Here is a 23,109-nt window from a genome sequence, read left to right as displayed (position 1 = left end):
AACTTGTGCCGTGTTTTGCTGTGAATAGATGAGCGTTTCAAACTGAATCGAATAACGATTAAATTTCGTTTCTGCTTCCCTTTTCATTAGGATACCATAGACCGGAAGGGTTACAATTCGTGTCGTGTGCTGAAGCTAGAAGTGCCTGTACCACGAACGGGTTTCACTATTACCACCAGCAAACGGAAGGACGCTGGCTGGGTGGGATTGCTGCTGCTGGGATACGCTTTACGTTTGTTCTATTGCCGAAGAACATGGGACGCCCGTACTACGATGATCCGGTGGAAATGTGGCTATGGTCGTCTACAAAACCCATACACGTCGTTCGGCTATCGACTGTTACTTTGACGGATTGGTTTCCGGGTACGGTAACGCTGGCTAGTGCGAGTGTTGGCGCGGGTGGCCATAGTTCGGCCGGCAGTTTAAATCGTCCAGCTGGTTACACTGGCTACGTTAGCTACATGAAGCGATTTAATTTCACTGCAAACCTCGAGTCTATCGACGACCGGTCCGGTGCGAACGTGAACGCCGATATTGGGGATCAGATTGCTGCCGACGATGAGGACGACGATGGCTCACTGGCGCTGCACAACTACTGGGCCCTGCTCGCAATTATACTCGTGTTCGGTACGGCCGCCGGGAACATTCTCGTCTGTCTCGCCATCGTCTGGGAGCGTCGGTTACAGAACGTCACAAACTATTTTCTGATGTCACTGGCGATTACGGATCTGATGGTTGCTCTGTCTGTGATGCCGCTAGGAATACTGACGCTGGTCAAAGGTAAACTTGTTTGAGTGTTTCATTTATCTGTGATGTGATTTTTATTGTGTGCCTAACCACTATGTTCTAAGAAGGTAGTGCCCCCCAGGTGGATGCTAGTACATTAGCATGCATGATGAAGATGAACAACGTACGGTGCGACAGATCATAGTTCTTCCGTTTAAGCAAGATCGCAGGATACAATTGCTTTCATCCTTCCTATTTTACTAACGATACCTCAACTTGGATCAAACAGAATAAAATAGATTCAATAGAACAAAGGTGATTCTATGGAGCGAACTTGGTTTTGTCACAAATGACGTGTAGAAGAACCAGTAATTTGAAAATGGTAATGCGGTTGCGGTGGGCTCTACTTGTTGTTCCACTCAATTCTGTTTAATAGTACGCTAGCAACTACGCTGTACTATAGTGGTATGCTAGTTGTTGTTACAATTTGTCCTCTTTATGCCTGTTCCGTCCAGGGGATGTCCTACGTTTTTTGAAGTTTGTCAAACTTTGTATCTTTTAAAATATTCTTGTCTCTGATAAGAGCCGTTGGGGTTCACAAATGGGGTTACTTGTCTTGTCTGCAGACCAAGAGTTGTAAGAACAAAGAGAGCGAGTTGAGCCACAAAATTGGGCTCGTTTTATATCCTCTGGCGAGGATCTCATTTTTATTTCCATGTGCTTTTGGGGATCTCACTGTACACTTCCAATGTCACGTTCGCTCATGACCCAATTAACTTTCTCACGTCAGACGCTTGCCCAAACGTCTGATTAATCGGGATCGAACAATGCCGATATGACACTTAGTTGGGTTTGGGTTAGGAGCTTAAGTCTCCATAAGCAAGTCTCAAATATCGTCTCGAGCTAAACCTGTTTAAAAATCAAACAGTTTGTGATGAATTCCGTTGATGATACGCTGGGGGCAGTTCTAGCTGAACTGCACTGTGCTCCAGACATAGTGGCGGATCTCCACTCCAACGGTGGGGAGTAGGGGCTCGCCATGTCGAGGAGCTCGAAAAAAAGCTGTTTAGTAATAAAAAGAGTATGATTTATGCCAGGAAAGGACACGAAAAGTGACGCTTTAACGCCCTCTCCGGGGACCCCAAAAGTGTACCACTATAGGCTTGTGGAGAAATTACTGCGATCCTACCTGGCCAAAAAATTTTGAAATATGTACACAAGTTCGTAAGTAATTTCTGAAGTTCAATCATGTCAACCAGCCCCTCCCTTTCTCCCGTTCGACCAGTTTAGAATAAGAGACCCCCAACTATCATTCCGCCCTGGGCCTCCACCACTGCTTCTCATATTCAGCGTCCATCAGAATAACATTGACTTATTATTTTTATTGACTGACCTATTGACTGATTGTTGAATCGATGCCGCGATCGACCGTAGCCTCGTTTTTTAATCTAAACCAGCACATAACTCGATTTAATCGTTTTTAAAAAATCGTTTGTATACCGTAAAGTGCGTAAACAGCTGTCAAGATACAACCTTTTCTTAGAACTGTGATCATGAATCAAGCGCGCGTGGTGGCCGTTTACTGATAACACATATTGCTCGGGTAATCAATAAAATAAAACCATTGAACGGCTATTGGGGTTCGGTGTTGCCACAGTAGTGCGATAGCTTTTGAGTAACCATGGTTCAAGTGAGCGTGCTTGGAGTAATGCAAATTGTGTTGCTTTGCAACACTTTCAGTGGATCAACATGCGCCGAAACTAAGTTTAAGGAGGGAAAAGCTTGTCATACGCACACCTTGGACGATGGCAAGTGCATGAAGAAAACCCAATGTGATCCAGCTTTTATGTACTCGTTGCCCTATGAGGATCATTCGCCCGTGTGCGAAGAGAATGGTCTCTATAAAGTGTATTGCTGTCAACCTTTTATGGATTTCTGTAAACATCGGATAAAATCTCAAATTACGCACGGCACTGAAGCGGAACCGGGATCGTTTCCTCACCTTGCACGGTTGGGATATGAAAATGATGTCGGACAGATGGAATGGAGGTGCAGTGCAAATATAATATCGGTGCAATTTCTACTAACGGCCGCTCATTGTAAACTAGTGGCGGCCATAGCGGGCGTTGGTTGTACTGGGGCCGTGGCATGTGATCAACAAATTACTGTAAAGGTAAACCAGTTGTAGATGTACTGTTAAACGGCAAGCGTGGCACTGATGATATGGTATTTGTTACAGAACTTCATTCCATATTCAAAGTACACATCAACAACAAAGCATCACGACATTGCTGTAGTGAAGCTAGATAAATATATAAAGTTTACAAATTTCGTCCTGCCAATCTGTCCGTATGCCAACAAGAACGACATACCGGACACGGAAGATATGACTATTGCTGGATGGGGCAAAAACGAAAGTAGGTATCGAGTGTATGTTTTCATAGAAATTGTTTTGCATTTATATAATTGTGTGCATGATCTTCATGATTACGTGTTGTGTGTTCTAGATTATATGAATCCGAATCGTTTGATGTATGCGACTGTGCGGACGGTATCGATTAACAAATGCCGAGACACTTATAAGGTGTTAGCGGATAATTTAGGCATTGAGGGTGCCAGATTAATCAATGAACAGTACTGTGCGGTGGGATCTTTGGTAGAATCTGCTAATGAATATGGCGACGCGTGCCAAGGAGATTCTGGCGGACCATTGCAAGTGAAGCAGAGCAATGATGTATTTTTGGTAGGTGTCATAACGTCTGGCGTTGGTTGTGGTTCATCTTTGCCCGGATTATACGCCCGTGTTGCTTCTTATTTCGACTGGATTAATGCCACAATTACAGGATCTGCTTAGGTTTGTTTTATGATGATAGTTCGATGATAAACTCGGATAGTTAGACGTTGACGGATAGACTAACATTGTCATGAATGTAGATGAACGTCTACGAATGTATTAAATTTTTGGAAAGTGTTACAATGCATGAATTTTTGCGGAATCGTACGCGTTTCATAATTATGGAAATAATTTAATTATAGTACAGGATCGTTCGAACAGTTCATCGTTCGTTGATCAAGCTTTCAAATTCGTCGATGTGTTTGTTGTCTTGTCGAAAAAAGAGATACCAAAAAGTGTTTCTCATTCTCGAACCTCATTGCTTTAACGTAATAAACGAAAATAAAAGAAATTGCTTTAAAAATTATAGAAAAATAATGTACGCATATTGAATTATCGATTTCGTGTGTAAATTGTAATGCATTCGTCATACATCTTATGTTAATATATTATTTTGATATTAAAAATCAGTTAAAAATGTAAGCGATGCCGCAAATATGTACGATGCCTAAATGCCTAAAATAAATAATTAGGTAAAAAATAATAAAAAACGACATTTAATTTTGTGCAATACTTTGTTATATATATGCAACACTTTGTTATACCAAACAAGATAATAACACATAAAATACAGAGTTTACTCACTTACTTGGTGGAGTGTGGTGGTGGGAGGGGGGGGGGGGGGGTGTGTGGAATTGAATTCCGGTGTGTAGTAGTGGATCCAGTTTGCATCCATTAACACATAAGAACCCATAAGATCGTTGACTCATAAAACTTACAACAAGCTTGAAGAATTCTAAACAGTCTCAGAATGATGCATCCAAGTTTTCCACTATCACAAAGAACTTCATGCAATCATATATCTGTTCATTCTTCAATATCAATTAGTGATCAGACGCACATTCACGGTACATCACGATCAACTTTTGACAACTTGAACGAGCGGCATCATGATCGGTGCTTGTGGTTGCCGTGTTGGGAGGTGGTCAAAGTGTTGCTATTGTTTATTGTGTCGGTGGCGTCCCTTTTGATCATCAGTTGAATTATAAGTTATAAAAGTTAAAGTTATTGATAAAGTTATTAACAAATCTTACAGTTCCCGGTATCCTCTTCGCCGCTATGCCTCTGATATTTCACACCCGTTATGATTGAAGGCCCAAAACTGCAGTCTTGTTATTTTAAATAACTCCAGTAATAGAGTATGCTAGTGCTGTTTGGTCGCCCCTTTCTTCTCCTTCTCTTATCAGGATCAGGATCTTTGATCTTCACCATGTGGCAGGTTTTGGACAAGGTGGCGGAGCAGCAGCTACGCTCCTGCTATCTTTTCATCAATTTCTAGGCCGTATACGACAGCCAGGGTAAAACTTTATGACGAAATTCCTTTGGAATCCCGGTCGAAATTACAAGACCAACGTCATATGTTAGGATGGAAAACTCTCAGGGTCCTTTGCTACCACCATGTCAATCCAGATCCTGGCATCATACATATACATCATTGGTTGGCATATACATCATTTGTTAACAGCTGTCGTACATAGCGGATGCGAACCAAAGGAGCGACGGACCAGAGTAAGCGACGGAAAACTTCGGGTTGGCGATTAACGAGGCAAACACCAAGTTAACAGCTAACAAATAATAACTTACGCAGGGATGACGTACATATAGGTGATCGCTCTATTAAAGTTCAGCGAAACGAAAAGAAGCTGGGCCAATATAGTTCCAGTACTCACATACGTCGCTGAGACATGCGCTTTGTGCAAAATTGACGAAACTCTCTTAACTGCGTTTGAAAAGAAAATACTTATAAGTATGTATGGTCCCTTATGTGTGAAAGGACAATGGAAGAGCCACTATAATAACGAGCTCTATGAGCTGTACGGCGAACTTACTGTCATATAGACTTGCCAGGCTCTGGACGTCATGAGAATGATACCGGACGACCCAGTAAAATCCGTTTCGTTTTAGGTTGAAAACACTGACTGTGGAGGCATGGTAGACCCAACTTAAGATGAAGTGATGACGTTGATTGGTCCGCCAGAATGGCCCGCAGAATGTATTGCCAGACGACGGTGCTTGATCGTGAGCGGTTTAGAGAACTCCTACAGCAGGGGGTTTTCATCCTGTTCAAAGCGCTCCATCCCCTCCAAGTACGCTTTTTGCTTCGTCTCGTTAGGGGGCCTCGATACTACCCCCGCCACTCGCCCTTTCATCGTCAGCAATTTCTTAAATTTGATCATACCAGATCACCTATAAGGGGCCCTAACTATCATGCTTTCTATTCTCTCATATAATCGAAACGAATATCTCCCATATTCGTCAACTGGTTTACAACATCAATGCAAACGCAGCATTATACAGCGAATATACAGGGTGTTTGGGCAAAATTTTACGTTCGTGTGTTTATCTTCCCCTTCCCGCTTTCCTGAAGAAATTTTTTTAAAAATTTCTGTAAATATATGAATAATATATAGAATATTCAGGGGCGGCCCGGTGGCATGATGGTAGCGGAGCCGGTCTTCACACGAACGGCCCGGACCAAAATCCCATCCGGACCAATCCCCCGTAGCAAGGACTGACTATCTTGGCTACGTGGTAAAAATAAGTCGATACGGCCAGGCCGTTCTAACGAATTAAAAAATAAATATATATAGAATATTGGAAAATGAGTGCTGCCCAATTCTCGCAGAATATGGTAAAACCCCGTAAGGAATGAACTGGAAACTTTCCATAGTGATTACGAGAGCGCAGCAAAAAGAAAAGTGCTTACAGACCAGTTTTCCCCTTAAAAACGGTGATGGTTTTAGGATGTGTATCCTCGGAAGGCGATGTGATGCCACCGCATTTTTACAAATCGGGTCGGTGGTTGACTGGTGCCTAAGATTTGGCCACTTGCCACTCCTCTGGGAAAACACAAAAATGGAGAAGTTTTATGACCATACGAGCCCAAATTCCTATTTATTTTGAATAATGGCGCGGTTGAAAAAGGAACCTAATAGAACCTCCTGCAACAACGATCAACATCAATACCGTTGTCGGTGCTGACCTCTCGCCAAGGGTTGGTGGAAATTTTTGACGACTTCGTAGGTGCGGTCACCTACCGGTACGACATGGCCGCTGGTGGAACCACTATCGGTTTATTTTGCCAATTTACACTCTGTGCTCTGGTGTTCTTACATGTACACAAAATTTTAAATAAGCGTAACACCACAGAGTGCCTTCCATCTATGAAGTTAATGGTAGTTAATAATAACAGCTTTCAACTTCTATGCACATGCTGCAGCATCCATTAGCAGGAAAATGCATAAACTCCAAAGTGTTGTATTGACAATTGAAGCGTAAGTCAAACAATGGTCAAAGTAGAACAAAGTGAACGATACTGAAAATGATTTCGAACGGCTTGCCCTAATTGGGGTTGAAAATTGGGTTGTCGATTGGACTGTATGCCAATAGTCGCTTACCTTGGGCGTTCTCGTCCAACCATCAATTAGGCTAATTGCTTGCTGCAGTTTGTTTTGCAACGTTAGCAACGGTGCTACCTTTTACCGGAAATTCCCGGAACGATTGAGTTGATGGACGAAAAACGAGTATTTTCCCTACAAGTTTAGCACAACGTAGAAGTCAATAATATACGAACCGCACCGGACGCTACCGGGCACATTCGATCGAACTTTTGGCATTTTTATGTATGTCTGCCATATTTTTTTTTTCGATTGCCCAGCAAGGTAACCCCGTTTGTAATGTAATTTGTCACGATGGGAAATTGTCTTCAGCGGTAAAAGAAAAAGCAGCAACACACTGACCTGGCAAGGGGGGAGTGTGCGACCCTTAGTTAATTGCATTCATATACAATTTCTCCGTCGTTCGTTGGGGAGAACCTTTTTCTATGGGAAAGTGCTTTCATTGGTTTAGGTGTGATACTACGATCAAAATACAACTTTGCAATCTCCCTCGTCGCTGTGCCCGAAACGAAAAAAGCACCATTGCTCCTGAGGTGGGCCTTATTAGTGGTGACCTTTATGGGCAATGACTAGGGTATATTTCCATGTGTCTGTGTTTAGTGCGAAAGTGTTTGCTCCCACTCTTCCGGTGGACGTGTTTTCATAGGACGCTATGCGCCCGCGAAGGCTTAGCTTTGTCTGACCGTCGTACAAAAGGTTCTCCCCCCTCCCGGTGTGGGATCACGTGTTGCAAAAAAGCCCTTGCGGAACTCGGGTTTGTCGTGTTGGCTTTCTGTAATACTACCATCCAGGCGCACAGTCCGCGCGATGACGGAATGTGATTTGAAGCTGCCCCGGCGTAGCTTACTGTTGTCGTCGGTTCAATGCGTTGTCGGTTCCTTTTTTGTGTGCCCAAACGGTTAAGCCCAAAACATTTTGCCTTACAAACACAAGCACATTGTAATGAAAGAAAAAAAAACATGAACACGGAGAAAACAACTACCCTGATGAACAAACAGAAATGGGATGATCAGGCTATTGAACGCATCAACAAAATTAAATCGAGTCCCCTAAACGGGCGGCAACTAGTACACAAAAAAAGGGAATACCCAGACGGTTTATTTTGTACGACGCACGTTCAGCAACAAAAGTTTATTCTTTCCTACATTTCCCTTCCAGTTATTGATCGATGTTGGGCTGCAATCTCATGCTAACTCCATGCCGCTATGAAGCTAACAATATTAGGCTAATGAAATACCATACCATACCATTGCCATCGTTTGACCGTTTTCTTGGCGCAAAACTTTTGCCTTGTGCAAACTTTTTTAACGCATTAACGGAGCCATCGTCTCTTTTTTTTGCGGCGATCAGACTTTGTTTTGTGTTCAGTGTTCCAAGTGCGAGTGCCACGAATGTTAAACCGGCGCATATGCAAATCCAATTCATTCGTCGAAACGGACAAGTGAAGGATTGAAGTGTCAAAACGTTGGTATGGAAACAAGACTGTGCATTGAAAATGTTCGTAAAAATGATGAAAAATACCACTAGTGGTGGATGTAACGGTGAGCGAAGTAGCTGGTCGCCTAGGGCAACGTCGGGCGAGGGCCCTGCCGAGGAATGCTGTGACACAGGAAAGAGTATGCGAATTGTGATAGTAAAGGACTCGAAAAGCGATGCTTTGACCCGCATCGCATGTTAGAGGGGAGTGCCAAAGATTGCTTAAGTTAAGTTTATTCACTTATAAAGCATATTGTGAATAAAAAATGAATAATGTGAACTTTCGTGCAAACTGTGTCTAAAGTCTATCTCTGCATGGATGCTTTCGACCCCTTGCGGGTTGATTGGTTTTGGAAGAATTTCAACAATATTACCAAGCAAATGCCAACAGAGCTTTTGCGATAAACACACAGGTTTTTTTTTGCCACAAACAAAATAAGCAGGCAAACCATTCCACCGATGTTTATTGCCGATGAGCCTGCTCCACCGTGCGCGTTTGCTTCCCTTCGAAGGAAAGACGCGGCCTGTAGCGGGACATCCCATGCAGACAGAGGTGTTAAACAATTGTCAGTATGTTGTTTAAAATCTTTTCACACTTGGTAGAAGCGTGGGCACAATGGAGCCATAAGAAGGATGGGACACTGCTCGTTCGTTCGACGTGAGATGATCTCGTTCGGGGTACCGTCGCCCACCGTCAATGTTGTTGTTCCGGCACTGTAAATCCGCCGGGGATGGAGAAAGCATTACGAATAATATTATGTAAATTCGAATCATGAAATATTTATACACCGGTTCCACACCGGTTCGCCTCGCCACCTGCCAATGTTTTTCCAAGCCCGGCGGAGCGGTGGTCCTTTTGCTTTGTCCACATGCGCGCGGCAATTCACCGCCAGTCAATAGGCGAGAGAACGAAGTCAAACACCCTGGGCCCTGGGTGGCCGGTTTGCCACTTCGAAGAAACAAACCAAGTCCCACCAAGCAGTCACACACAGTCGGCGCAGTCGAATGCCTTCCATGACCGCGGCACCGCAGGATAACAACCGTAAAACATTGGATAAGAAACGAAAATAAAAAAAAACATCCACACGAAAACACACACACACAGCCACACATTTCCGGTCCGGATAGGTTCCTGTCAAATGCCTGACTGACAGAAGCAGGCAAATCTTGCTTCGCACCCGTCCGTAAGCGTTGTTTATCATCGACGTGGCCCTTCCGACGATTTCGATGTACGATCCTGTCGTTTGAAGGTGGACGAAGTGCCACAGGATTGTCGGGTGTCGAGCATGGTGTTATTCTTCCGTTTTTACCACCTGCCCTCCTGCCTTTTGGAAAATATTTCTTGAGGGCCATCGCCTGGAACCGCGTGCGAAGCCCATCGGCGAATAGGAGCATGGATGAAAAATGGTTTCACTCGGAACGGTTGTACCGACTACCATCGGAAGCTCATGCCCGGAAGTTAACCGATGGAAGAGGAAAAAAAAGGGCACTGACGCCTCTGCGCATAGAGCAACGTTTTCTCACACAGCAATGTGTTCACGCTTTGTTCACGCTGCTGGCTAGGAAAGAAAAGGGGCTGTGGGAAATAGACGGTTTGGAGTACACTTCCGTTTCAGAGCGTTTCTGCAATAGTTTACCGAACGGGTGTGCTGGAAACAGCTGAAATCATTCACGCAAACAATTGTTTTCGTTTGCCACCGACTAATTAATGATGTTTACCAATGCGTCCATACATACCGGTACAGACCGTTTGTCTGGCTGGATGGCCGGACAATACCTCTCTCCGCCACCCCAAAAAACAAAAAAAAAAGAACCAAACCCAGGAAAAGTTTTCCAACGTTAGCTACAGCTTCCAACAGCTTCATTAGCTAAGCGTGGACTCGGATGTCAATCGAGCTTTTGATCTTTTCATAGAATTTAGCTAAAATGCTATACTTCAATCCCGCTTTCGTTCGGGTCGCCATGGAAACCGGTAGGATGTGCAGCCATAATTGAGTCAATTTATACGATTGTGTGCGTGATACTAATGCCATATAAATTGTCCATAGGGTAACTAGGCTAGGCTTAGCATTATACTGGCATTATATCGCTGATAATGTTCTTCATCCATTATTTATGACGAGTGGTTTCATAAGCGATTGAAATTTTATACATCTCGGCGAGATGATAATCGATCCGATCAGATCAAGTTTTGTGTCTATCAAAATAAGTAGGAACAAAAATAAAGAAAGAACAAAAGGGGACATAAATAACCGACTTAATAACATTAAACGTACGTCGTGCTGTTAAGCGAACCGTACACCGTGCTGCTGTTCCCCTTGGCCGGGGAAAAAGTTTTCGTGAGCGGAAAAAAACAAAACTTTTGTTTATGAACCGGCAAAGGCGGGAAAAATGAGTGCGGATGCGAGTGGAAACTTCTCCGATCGCCGCTCGGGTTTACGAGTATTGGCAGAACTATTTATCAAACGAGATTAATCAACATTCTTTGGGGCATTATAATCATCGTTAATACGCATTGTGTTCATCATTTTCTCGTATTTCTTCACCCTGTGTGAGAGATTTTCCGGCGGATTAAGCTAGGGATAAGCTTATTTGTTGGTTGTAATGTTGGTTTATAGTTAACAACAGATCGATGGGAGTGCTGTTCATGAGACCGTGTATATTTATCTCAAAAAGGTAACTCACATTTTAACAAATCCTTCAAGTGAGAAAACCCGCAATCATGTTAGTTTCTGCACTTGGCCATATGAGAGGCGAGATGTTTTAACTTTTATTCTCATTTGTCCAAATTCTACCAGACACTATGCGCTCAGACACGTTAAATCAACGACCACTGGTGGGGCAATGCAATTTTATAAACTTTCTAAAAGTCTAACGTGACTGCAGCGCGATGCAGTCCTCCGGTTGTTGTTACTTTGAGGCAACAAACACACTCTATTAATTTGCTTTATTGGTGCAAATAATAACGACATAAAATTTTTTATAATCGAATTTATAACCAACAAAAAACTGAATAAAATACACCGTCTGTTCTTTGAGTGCGTGTAAACAGCATAGCTAACATAATGTGGGTGGAAATTTTGTGATGTGTTCCTTGTTACAAGATTACGCATAAATGCTACATTAGAGTTTTCTTCTTCAACGTTTGGTAAACATATCTCAGGTTAAGGAAGCTAAGGAAAAATCATCCAGAAGCCAGTCCAATTTTAATCAAACTCGATTGATTGATGAATGGAAGTACATGTGCGATTGGGGAAGCATTTAAAGTGATCTACGGTCGGTAATATCACACATGTAACCGTAGTTGTTCATATTATTGATTGAGGCTACCAATCTTATTCGCATAACGTTTCCATGGTAACATTATTTCCAACACCCTTGGATCATTTTTTAAGTGGAGCGTTTTGATTTCCCAGCTCTTCTTTAAACTGCTATCTTTCAACGCCTTCTATGATTCTCTCGCCAATAATTTATTTTTCCATGCATACTATGATTTTACCAAATGGACCAATTTTTACACGGATCGACGTCCACAGACGCGCAATTTGTGAATGTGTTTATGTGTTGTCCTTGGGTATTCGCGCGTTTTCTTGCATTTTCAGTCGGATCCTTTACAAGATTTTCCAAAAGATTTTAATTTTGGTCGGTGATACAGAACGGTGAACGGTTTCTTAAACGACCTATTCGAGCCGTACCCCCGTACGCAGCACTCACTTCTTCTAAGAGGTCTGAACCTGCCATTTCTGGCTTTCTGTATCTTTATTTACCCGAAGCTGGATAGTCAGCCCTGAGTACGGGTGATTGATCCGAATGGGATTTTTGTCAGGTCCGAAGATCGCTACCATCGTGTGAAGATCGCTAGGGTCGCTACCATCAAACCACCGGGCCGCTCCAACGCTTCCAAGTGCCAAGTGAGCGACTCACTATCCTGATGAATACAAATCAAGGAAGACCAGAAATGGTCATTGAATCCACGAAAATAGCAGCATTATTTTCTAAAACAATACCATGCTTTACAGTAGCTTATAAATATTTTAAAAGTTAAAGTTTACTGCTTGATTCGCTGCAATTTTTCATGTTTTATTTTTCACTAAAAGAAATGCGAGATTGTTTCAGGAGTAATTGCTGTTGTTGTGCTATGTTGTTTACTTCTCAGTTTAAATAGAGAAATTTTTATCAAAACAGGTAACTGAGAAGATTTTTAGTAGGGTCAATTTTTTTTTCAAATTTTCTGTATTTCAATAACCCATGACACAAGCACAACATCAAGAGATATTGGCCAGCAAATTCTGGGCCTTTTAACTTTATTTACCCGCAACCTGGATAGTTGTTCCTGGGAACGAGGGATTGGTTGGGTTGTAATTTTGTACCGGTCCTGTCTAAAGGAGACTGGCGCTGCTACATCTTATGAAGTGAAATTTAACCGGCACCTTATGAAATTTAAACATGTGTGTGTCTGTTACTGGAAAGACATGACTCAAATATACTGTCTGTGAGGAAAAAGTTAGAAAAAAAACATGGGAAATCTGTGGTACCTGAATGTGGATGGCTACTTAACCTTAGATATATCCAATCAGTTGCTTTTATCTGATTGTGAAAGACGTCGACTTTCGACGAAATTATGTGCGATGCCTACGAAAAGCATAAATGCATAGCAAGCAACTGGGGATCTGACACAAAAATATTAAGAAGTGCTTCATTGTAATTTAGAATACTCATGTTAAAATGATATGTTGCATATGATCCAGATGGGAGCTGCACGCAAACACGACGTGACGTCTATTTTTACGATACATTTCATTCGTGATAAATGACCAAGGTTCGGGATTTATCAACCACAAAGATCAAATATCTAAAACACGACGCTAGATGTCCAGATCAGAGGAATGGCTATATCAGACTAAAAGAAGAACGAAGTCATCAAGGCTCAAGGTCTGTTAAAACCAATAACAACAACAAAAGCTCAAAGTGACTTGGAATATGCTTTCCCAAATAGTTTTTTATGAGAGCCAAAGGGGCCCGAGGTGAGAAATTTGATAGTTTTTTAAACTGAATAAAGTAAAATTAACAACTTCCTCCAATTGGGAAGAAAACCTCTTTTTAAAACATCTTTGAGTTTGCGTACACAACAAAATTCTGTTGCATAGCCCTGTAACCGGGCCGATTAGCTAGTCGAAACAAAATTAAATGCATTTTGTGCGCAGGTGACATAATAACGTTTTAAGTATAATTAGTAACGTGTGAGATATGAAAAAAAAAGATTTTTTTAAACCCAACCCAAAGGCGAATGCGTCGTTTAATTTGTGGAAAAGGTGCGATTAATCAATTATCCATCCAGTCTGCTGTCCTGTAAAGTATCCTTATTTTACCTTCCTCTCAATACCTGGTTTGCAGGTATTACTCAACTTAATTAATTATCTGCTAATGAAATCAAGCGTTCCACGATCAAAGAACTGTGCTGCGAGGAACCTTCACGATCGATCAAGCGAAGTGATTGAGCCAGAAATTAACAGACAGACAGGTTAACAGGGAACAGTGAGGTGCTGAGTGATGTACATCTATGAATGAACAATTAAACTAATTGGTTTCTAGCAATACGTACTGATAAATCAGTCATCTAGATAAATGCTACAGCAATCGAGAATATAAAAATGCATCAAAATATGGGCAACAAATACGGAATGGAATGTACGGTTTCGTTACTCAACGTTATCCTTTTCCTCCATTTCCAGGACACTTTCCGCTCGATTCCGAGTACTGTCTGGCATGGATCTGTTTGGATGTCTTGTTTTGCACCGCTAGCATAATGCACCTGTGCACCATATCAGTCGACCGGTATCTTTCGCTCCGCTATCCCATGAAATTCGGGCGAAACAAAACGCGGCGACGTGTCGTGTTGAAAATAAGCTTTGTGTGGTTGCTTTCCATTGCGATGAGTCTGCCGTTAAGTTTAATGTATTCTAAGGTAAGTGCAACCGCAGTTGTAACATTGGCGGCGTGGAGCATAATTTCCGCGTGAAACGGAACGTACCTTTTTCTTCCAGAACCATGCATCGGTGCTAGTGAATGGAACGTGCCAAATACCGGACCCCGTGTACAAGCTGGTCGGATCCATCGTCTGCTTTTATATACCGCTCTGCGTTATGTTGATAACCTACACGCTGACCGTACGTCTGCTGGCGCAACAAAGCGAAAATCTGGGCGGTGTCGGCAGTGGGGGTGGGTGGTCGAGCGGGTGGTTGGGCCAGGCGCCGGCCTTTGATCGGCGGAATACATGGAAACGGATCATTAAGCTCAGCCTACCCACCGCTCAGAACCCTCATGCACATTCCGCTGCCTCGACCGACACGGAACTTTCCACGCTGGATAATCATGATCTTTGGTTGCTAGAGTCCAGGTAAGTCAATTCTATAGGACAGTACGCAACTCCACTGCACTTCACTCCGAGATGCAAAGCGCGCTTTCGTTAATTGTTAGTTTAGTTCATAAACGGTAACGATTACAATTTTAAACGACACACTCCATTCAAAAACTTCATCTTTTGAATACATGAATGTTATTACTATATATATACCATCCTAAGTACCATATTAATTACATAACTTTGTTTCAGCATTCCAGAACCCAGCTCCATTACGATGACTGCCATGCAGCGGTTTGGCGAAGAGATGCTGAAACTTTCTCAAGGGTTGGAATCTGTGGCGCAACACAGCGATCGACGCCTGGGTTCAAGTGGCACTTCACGATCCCCCGAGCGTAACCGCGAAGTTGAATCCTTTCGGTAAGTGTAACTGTAAAGCATTCGAGAACGTATTATAAACGTTATACTTCCACGGTACGTATCCGCGAGGATAGTCAGGATGGGTTACATGCTCCGTTATCCCCGCGAATGGGGATGGGTCTCTGTACTAAATGGGACGGTCTCAATGCGGCAGAACTGGCTGCAGCAACCGAGGCCGAAAACTCTGAGCACTAGACACGAGTACTGAGCATGAATAGTTTGTAGGAGAAGCAATATGCTGCGAAGCGTCATGTGTTAATTGGCTGTCAGATATGTACTCAGTACTATGGTTGCACATGTATAAAATGGGATAAAACAAGAAAGGTCCTTCCTTAAGACCTCCCACGGTTCAGAAGCTAAGGACCAAGGACGAGGGTCTTTTCTAAATAAGTGGTCTTGAGTAAAGCAGCCCGCTGTTAAAAAAAAACCCCTAGGACAAACGATAGGTAAATAAATAGATAGATAAATAGATAAATTTTTGACGCCTTCAAATGTGCGGTCACCACGTCCTGCGTAAGCCAAAATTTGATAGCAGGGCCGTTGGTGGTCCCACCATCAATTTGGTTTTTGCTTCGTTAATCTCCAACCCGAGGTGCTTGGTTAGCAGCTGCTGCGTAGGAGAGCCGTAAATCAATGATGATGAGTGTAGTCAACATGTGGATTTGGATTGACTTAAAGACGATTTTATAGAACTGGGAATTTTTTTTTATTGATCAACTAGGAATCGTTTCACTAGACGATGATGTGGTAAATGTTACCATTTCATACCTCATGTCATTGTGGTTTGAGTGTTTCCTAATACTAAAGATGAAAGTGATAAGATGGAATCAAATATTGATTCCCCCTGTTACACTTTATTTAAGAATAAGCTAAATTTATTTTTTCAGATAAAGTTTGCAAATTGTTGGAAAGGTACCCTCGAACAAAAACTATATTCTGATAGATTGTAACTTAAACAATTGGCTACTCGCTACAACTTTGTTTGTTAGCAAGTTCGAAGTTAGAACGTTGCGCGTTAGCGTAACAGGTGGGCTGATAATTGTTTGGCCTATGACAGTAAAACACTTTTTTTTGTCCAAATTATTTGTTTGTATTCAACATACGTCCCTTCAAGGGCGACACACCGATTTTAGCGGTCTTTAAAATTTTCGATACCCTTTTTGTAGTAGTATTTGTCCTTTGCGTCAAAAAAGTTTTCAGTTTCGGCGAACACCTCTTTATCCGACAAAAATTTCTTCTCAGAGGACATCCCTTTGGGATGTGAGAAATGGAATTAGTCACTGGGAGCCACATCTACGAAATACGGTGGGTGGCGAAACATTTCGTGGCCTAATTCATGAATTTTTGCCATTGTTTTCACTGATTTGTGGCACGGTGCGTTGTCTTGATGAAACACATTTTTTTTCTTCAAGTGTGGCCGTTTTTTGGCGATTTCGTCCTTCAAACGCTTCAATAACTTGATATAGTAGTCGCAATTAATGGTCGTTCGTTTCTCAAGATAGTCGATGATGATTATTACTTGCGATTCCCAAAAATCTGTCGCCATAGCCTTGCCAGCTGATTGTTGCGTTTTCCCCCGCTTTGGAGCATCAGTTCATCGCGTCCAGTCCACTCAGATGACTGTCTATTGGACTTTGGAATGAAGTGAAGAAGCCAATACTCATCTATGGTAACATACAGACGCAAAAACTCGGATTTATTTCGCTCAAACAGCTCCAAACACTGCTCCAAATCATCAACTCGTTGTTGTTTTTGGTCAAATGTGAGCTCAAGCGGCAGCCATTTTGTACAGAGCTATCTCATATCCAAATACTCGTGAACGATATGTCCAACATGTTTCTTAGACATCTTTAGGGTTGCTTCACATTTCGATTGCTTTTTATAATTTTGTGATTTTTTTTTATGTTTTCGTCAGTAACCACCTCTTTTGGGCGTCCACTGTGTTCACCATCTTCAGTGCTCATTTCACCCCTTTTAAATTTATCATACCAATATTTTATGGTCGATTTTTGTGGAGAATTGTCCAAAAACTCTTTATAAAGGCAATTTTTGACTTCAACTGAATTTTTACCCTTCAAAAAGCAACACTTTATCACTACGCGAAATTCCTTCTTTTCCACGATTACTCAAAACACAAAAGTTGCGTCACACAAAATGCTCTAGCCTACTAGGTTATTGTCCGAGAGCTGTCAAATTTTGACAGAACTCGTTTGAAGGTTGGAACAAACGAAATATGATATGGATATAAATCGTTTAGCGCGATATATGTGTTAGGCCAAACAATTGTCAGCCGACCTGTTAGTAAACGAAGGTAAGTGAGGTAATCCCTCTTAAACTTTAATCGGAAACCTAATGCAACGATAAAGTGTTTGAAGGAATTTGTAAAACACTCAAAACCAAAGCCATGAAAGGATATTCTTTTCGCTTTTGTCAGAACAACTTTGGACACAAATCAAAGTTGGATGAAGGTGGACTTAAGCAATCGAATGGCAGAAAAGAATATCACACATCCGTATAACATGCATCTTTCTAGCGTGAAACTCACACACGCTCGGTGAGGAAAAAAGAGTTTGGCGAACGACTAGCCAGGGCTTATGTATACGATATCCTTGATGGATTGATAAATCCGAGTCAAGTGTAGTGGTAGCAGGAATGACTACACGCAACACATACATGGTCGTCTGATATTTGGCAAGAGCGCGGCGCTTGATTCGACGATGACGAGCAGGAGTTCCGTTTCATGTGTCCTGGAATTTTTTGTGTTTTTCTTCCCCCCCCCCCCCCCCACCCATACCGGTTGCCGTTGCTGTTGCTTTCTTTTATGGCAGCGTTTATAGCGAATGGCGATGCCACGCGACCCACAAAAGCTTATCGCTCGCACACAAACACAAATCGCCCATTCCCGGTGTCCTTTTTTTTCCCCCGAACGTTGACTGATGGCGTAAGATTAATGCTGAGTTGAGGAATTTTCAGCAATCTTTTACGTATGTCATCACTTCGTCCCCCCCACGAGCGTGGGACGGGATTGAATGGCTTCGCGACGTGTGGGCCATACGACAGCTGCTGCAGCAGCACTGATTGACCATTCTAGTGGAAAGAGTATAAAATCAACGTCTTCTCTAGGCGTGAGGCGCTGTTTCGTAGCGCTAGTTCCGCTCTGATAGTGTTTAGCTTTTCATAGCAGTAGAACGTTCGGCCGTCTTTGTATCCATAGCAGTAGAACGTTCGGCCGAGCTGTGTATTGGTTGTTCGGAAGGTCAATATTTGCCAGTACTCTTTAAAGCTGTTTCAGTCACCTTGTATCACGTTACATCGGAATTATTCCTAAAAATACCCGATTTCGATTGAAAAAGCTAATAATTCTGCGAAGTAACGACTTGATGCAACGATCGGATTGCTCCCGTTCAGCGTGTACTGCAATCGTTAATCCAACACTTTCAGCAGCGCCAAACATGTGACACCGAGATCGTTTGGCGCTGGTGCTCTTTATCGTTCCGCATGAGGCGATGATAAATTCATTACATCATCCTTAACATGATAAATTTGCCTTTCCGCCGCGGAATGTGGGACATCGGGATTCGTAAAGCCTATTCGTCATCGTCTTTGCGTCTTCCGGGCTGGGGTAGGCTGTTAGGTGATGAAGTGTATTACATTACAGTTATCGTATCGCGATAAATTCAATTCGTCGACGTCGGTAACATGTTGCTGTAGTCGTAGGGGTTTCATGTTTTACGTTGCTACTGCGTCTTTATACGCACTGAATGGTGTGGAAGATAAGACGCTTGCGGGTGCCGATGTAATCATGTTTTGAAAGGAATAATATTTTTCCCATCTACTATTTTTTGTGCTCGCTTCATTGAAGACACACTGCCGATCGTTGGCGGGAGGTGTTTTTTTGGTCCTAATGTTCTTTTTATTAATTCCATTTAAGGAGATGCAGTAATGCTCATGATAATTTTATTTCCCATCCAGTCTACCCGGACCAGGCCGGATCATGAGAGGAAATTAAACGGCTTAGATAACATTTGCATGTAGGGTTCTCACATTGTTTGTTAAATAAAGGGTGTCTCCGAAAGTATAAGCACGATTCCTAAATGACGTAAAACAGCTAATTCTTGATATGCTTGATTGTTTACATTCAGAGCTACTGGCTAGTGCATTAAAACTATTATTTTCAATAGCGTCTGTTGAAATGCGAGGCATTTCCGTCGAAAAGCGCAAAAGCATTCTGCACAAATGGTGCTCGAGTGTTAACATTTCGCTAAGTCAATTAGCGAAATCGGAAGGTATGAGTATCGTACCGTACGAACCGCCATCCAAAAGTTTCGGGAGGAGTCCAGCTTCGAGGATGCGCCGAAAAGTGGCCGAATTCCTGGTCCTGTCGATCAGCGGTTGGACCGGGACGTGGCAAAAGCGTTCGAGCAAAGAAAGGAAAGTTCCATTCGCGATGTGGCTCAAAAACTGGGTACATCAAAAAGTAACATGCGTTAAATATCGGGCTCGGAAGCTGTACGACAAGCTGCGGTGTCGCCAATCCTCATGCATCGTGATGGATGATGAGTCGTACGTAAATTTTGACTACAAAACTCTTCCGGGGAGTCAATATTACACCGTGCCTGAAAGCCAGGACATCGAAGAAGCCGACAAATCTATATTTCACGAAAAATTCGGAAAAAAGGCGATGGTGTGGCAAACCATTTGCGAATGCGGGATGATGTCCGAACCATTTAGCGACAACGGAGACGATGAGGACCGATCCCGACAGCCGAGAGTGTTTGAATCGACGTTTGTTGCCCATAATACGAAAACATGCTGGTCCAGTGTTGTTTTGGCCAGATTTGGCCTCTGTCCACTATGCCAAAGACACGATCGCATGGTATGAAGAACATGAGGTACGGTACGTGCCGAAAGAAATGAATCCCCCGAACTGCCCTGAAGCCAGACCGATTGAGTTATTTTGGGGCGCAAACCATGGCACAATTGAGAAAGCAGTTAAAAGCTGCGGAGGACATCGACAGTTTTCAAAAAGACTGGAAGAAAGTGTCGAAAATCGTTCGGGACAAGTCTGTGCTGAACCTGGTGGAAGGCGTCCGATCAAAAGTGCGATCATTAACATACTTTTTTATAATTTTTTATTTTTAATAGTACAGAACACTCCACAAATTCTATTTATCAAATAAAAATTAAGTTTCTGGAACAGGTTTTTTTTATCTAACTTTTAAATCGTGCTTATACTTTCTGGGACACCCTTTAATCCTCCATATGGATATTTATTTAAACGATATTTTAACCCGCGATAATACTGCGGTTCGATGATGTTTCAAATGCCTTTTTTTATGTCCAATGTTTGCATGCGGGTTTTAATCCACAGGAAAAAACCGAGCACGAAAACAACAGCAGGAACGTTGACGATGGCCACTATACGATCACCAGTACCGGTGAAAAAACGACGCAGTTCCACGTCCACTTGGATCAATCGAAGAAACTCTGGAACGCCACCGCCGGTTCGGTTAGTTCGAAAGCGTTTCAAGAGTTTGCCGCATGCTATCCCTCCCTCGGAATCGGACGAAATTGAGGTGGACGAACAGTTTATGCAGGACGTGCTGCTGGAATTACGCGAAAGGGAGGACAAGACGACGGTCGATCCTTCGCGTAAAGGGGCCTCACAGCTGGCGGAGGAAGGTGTGCCTTCCACTGCAGCTAACAACCGCCATCCGGATGGTGAGGATGGTTGCACCGGAGGTGAAGGATCGAGTGCTAGTTCCCATCCGCTATCGCAAAGCCATGCGGGACAGAGTCTGAAGCTGCCACCACCGTGCAAGTGTCCGTTTTTCGGCGAAGGTGCGTCCAGTCGGCAGCAGTACCTGCGTCCGGCAGAGATTAAGATCGTGAAGACGAGTTCCGATTTCAGCTCTATAACGGGTACCGGTGATAGTCTCGTGTACAGCACGATCTCCATTTCGTCCAGCTCCAACGTGACCTCACAGCAAACGCGGTCCATTTCGAGCAGCCTCTCGACACTGCCTGCCTCGGCACTAGCGTCCCCGAGCCGGAAATGCAGTGCAGCGAAGGGCATATCCGTGGTGACCTGGGATCAGCGGCGCCATCAACGGCGCGGATCTAGCTTTGGTGGGGCGAGAACATCGCTACTGCTGACACCAACGAAGGCGAGCCCGTCCAGTGTGTCCTTGCGGCGATCGATCAACCTGCGCCATTCCACGCTCGAGGGTGGTTCCTGCAGTGTGGCCGGCAGTGGCGAAACGATGTTCCGTGGTGCGCCCAAAAAGAACAGCTCCTCACCGTGTCTGATGCAGCACCAGACGGGTGGCGGTGGCACTGCGGTAGCGATGATGGCGGTTGCCGCGGCCACCTCGACAGTGCCGACTATGGCCACGACAACGATGACCGTCCGGTCGCACCATTCGCGCAACTCGAGCATGATATCGCGCAATTCCTCACGGCACGGGCGCATCATACGACTGGAGCAGAAAGCCACCAAGGTGCTCGGCGTGGTGTTTTTCACCTTCGTGATCCTGTGGGCGCCCTTTTTCGTGCTCAATCTGCTGCCGAGCGTTTGCAAGCACTGTGAGGACAACATCGACCAGTGGGTGTTCGAGTTTGTGACCTGGCTCGGGTACGCCAGCAGTCTGGTCAATCCAATTTTCTACACCATTTTCAACAAAGCGTTCCGGGACGCGTTCCGCAAGGTGTTGCTGTGCCGGTACGGGCTGAAGGCACGCCACTGGCAACCGAACAGCTAGTACGCCGCGGTCTCCGGACGTTTGGATCAGAGTGAGCCGGTATAGGCATGGCAACAGACACTTTTATGTCCGCTGGCTGATAATTAGCCATCTTCTTCCTCACCAGCACCAGTCTCCCCCATCCTGTGAACGGTTTCGGTCTGTGGTGACGCGTATGTATCGAAATACACAGGGACTCGATGCTGTCGTTGTTTACACGACCTCCGAGGGCAGCACAGGGCCGTGACAGGCGAGAATGACGTGACGACGGTAGTATGTAATGAACGGTGTATGTGGTGTTACTTAGCAATAAATGTTTTATATCCTCTTCGTAGTAAATTGTTTGTCGAGTTTCAACGATTTTTGCTCTGTGTTTCTTTTGGGGCGATGATTTTTAATGGGATTTCAATTGCAACCATGATGACCATAATTCGAACGAAAGCGGACTTTAAACAAACACATTAAAATAAATTACCTGTTTATTGCAGCTTGCACCATTGCACTGCTTCAACAGTATGGGCTATTTGTAATTGGCGAATATAAATCATTTATATACTCATATTACACCACAACCCAATAGAATGTGAAATAAGCAATGTCAATTCTTTCATTACAATGGTGGTGTAAAACTATCAGCTGTATCAGTAATTCGTAAATAGTAATTCAAACTGCCGGGGGTAATGCGATTGTTCAATGTTGGCATTTAAGTTTGTTATTCTTAAAATATTTTGTAGAATTCGTAACCTTTATTTATTCGTTTATCCCTTGCAGCTCAGTCTTTTACGTTATATTACATGTTTTATAAACATTCGCATGCAGTAATTATGTAGTGCATGTTTATATTTGTTTTAGCAGTTTCTGAGTTTCGTTTCCTGTTTGTTAACACCTATATTTAACGTTTTCGTTTGGATTACTTCGCCATTCTTCGCCATTAAATTGTTGAGTGCTTTTTCAACTATATATATACTATCACAGTAGAACTGGGGTTTAAAATTTAGTATTAGGGTATTGAATTATTTAATTCTTATAGTTTTCATGCAATGAAGTAATTGTGGAGTATATGTTATGAATGGTGGATTTAATCATTTGTTTGCT

At 43.2% G+C, this 23,109-nt stretch overlaps 1 protein-coding gene across 1 annotated transcript; it reads left to right on the top strand.

Annotated features, from left to right (window-relative positions):
- The first annotated feature begins 254 nt into the window (after nt 1-254).
- Nucleotides 255-22,337, top strand: LOC128310398 (muscarinic acetylcholine receptor DM1). Its single transcript, XM_053047027.1, has 5 exons — nt 255-780; nt 14,226-14,458; nt 14,538-14,890; nt 15,107-15,274; nt 20,646-22,337. Exons 1-5 carry the CDS (start codon nt 255-257, stop codon nt 22,033-22,035), a joined length of 2,670 nt encoding a protein of 889 aa, XP_052902987.1. The 3' UTR covers nt 22,036-22,337.
- Nucleotides 22,338-23,109: the final 772 nt, after the last annotated feature.

Source organism: Anopheles moucheti, chromosome 2, assembly GCF_943734755.1.
Source record: "Anopheles moucheti chromosome 2, idAnoMoucSN_F20_07, whole genome shotgun sequence".
Taxonomy (NCBI): domain Eukaryota; kingdom Metazoa; phylum Arthropoda; class Insecta; order Diptera; family Culicidae; genus Anopheles; species Anopheles moucheti.
Note: the sequence above shows the minus strand (reverse complement) of the source record. Positions and strands in the feature narration are given on the sequence as shown.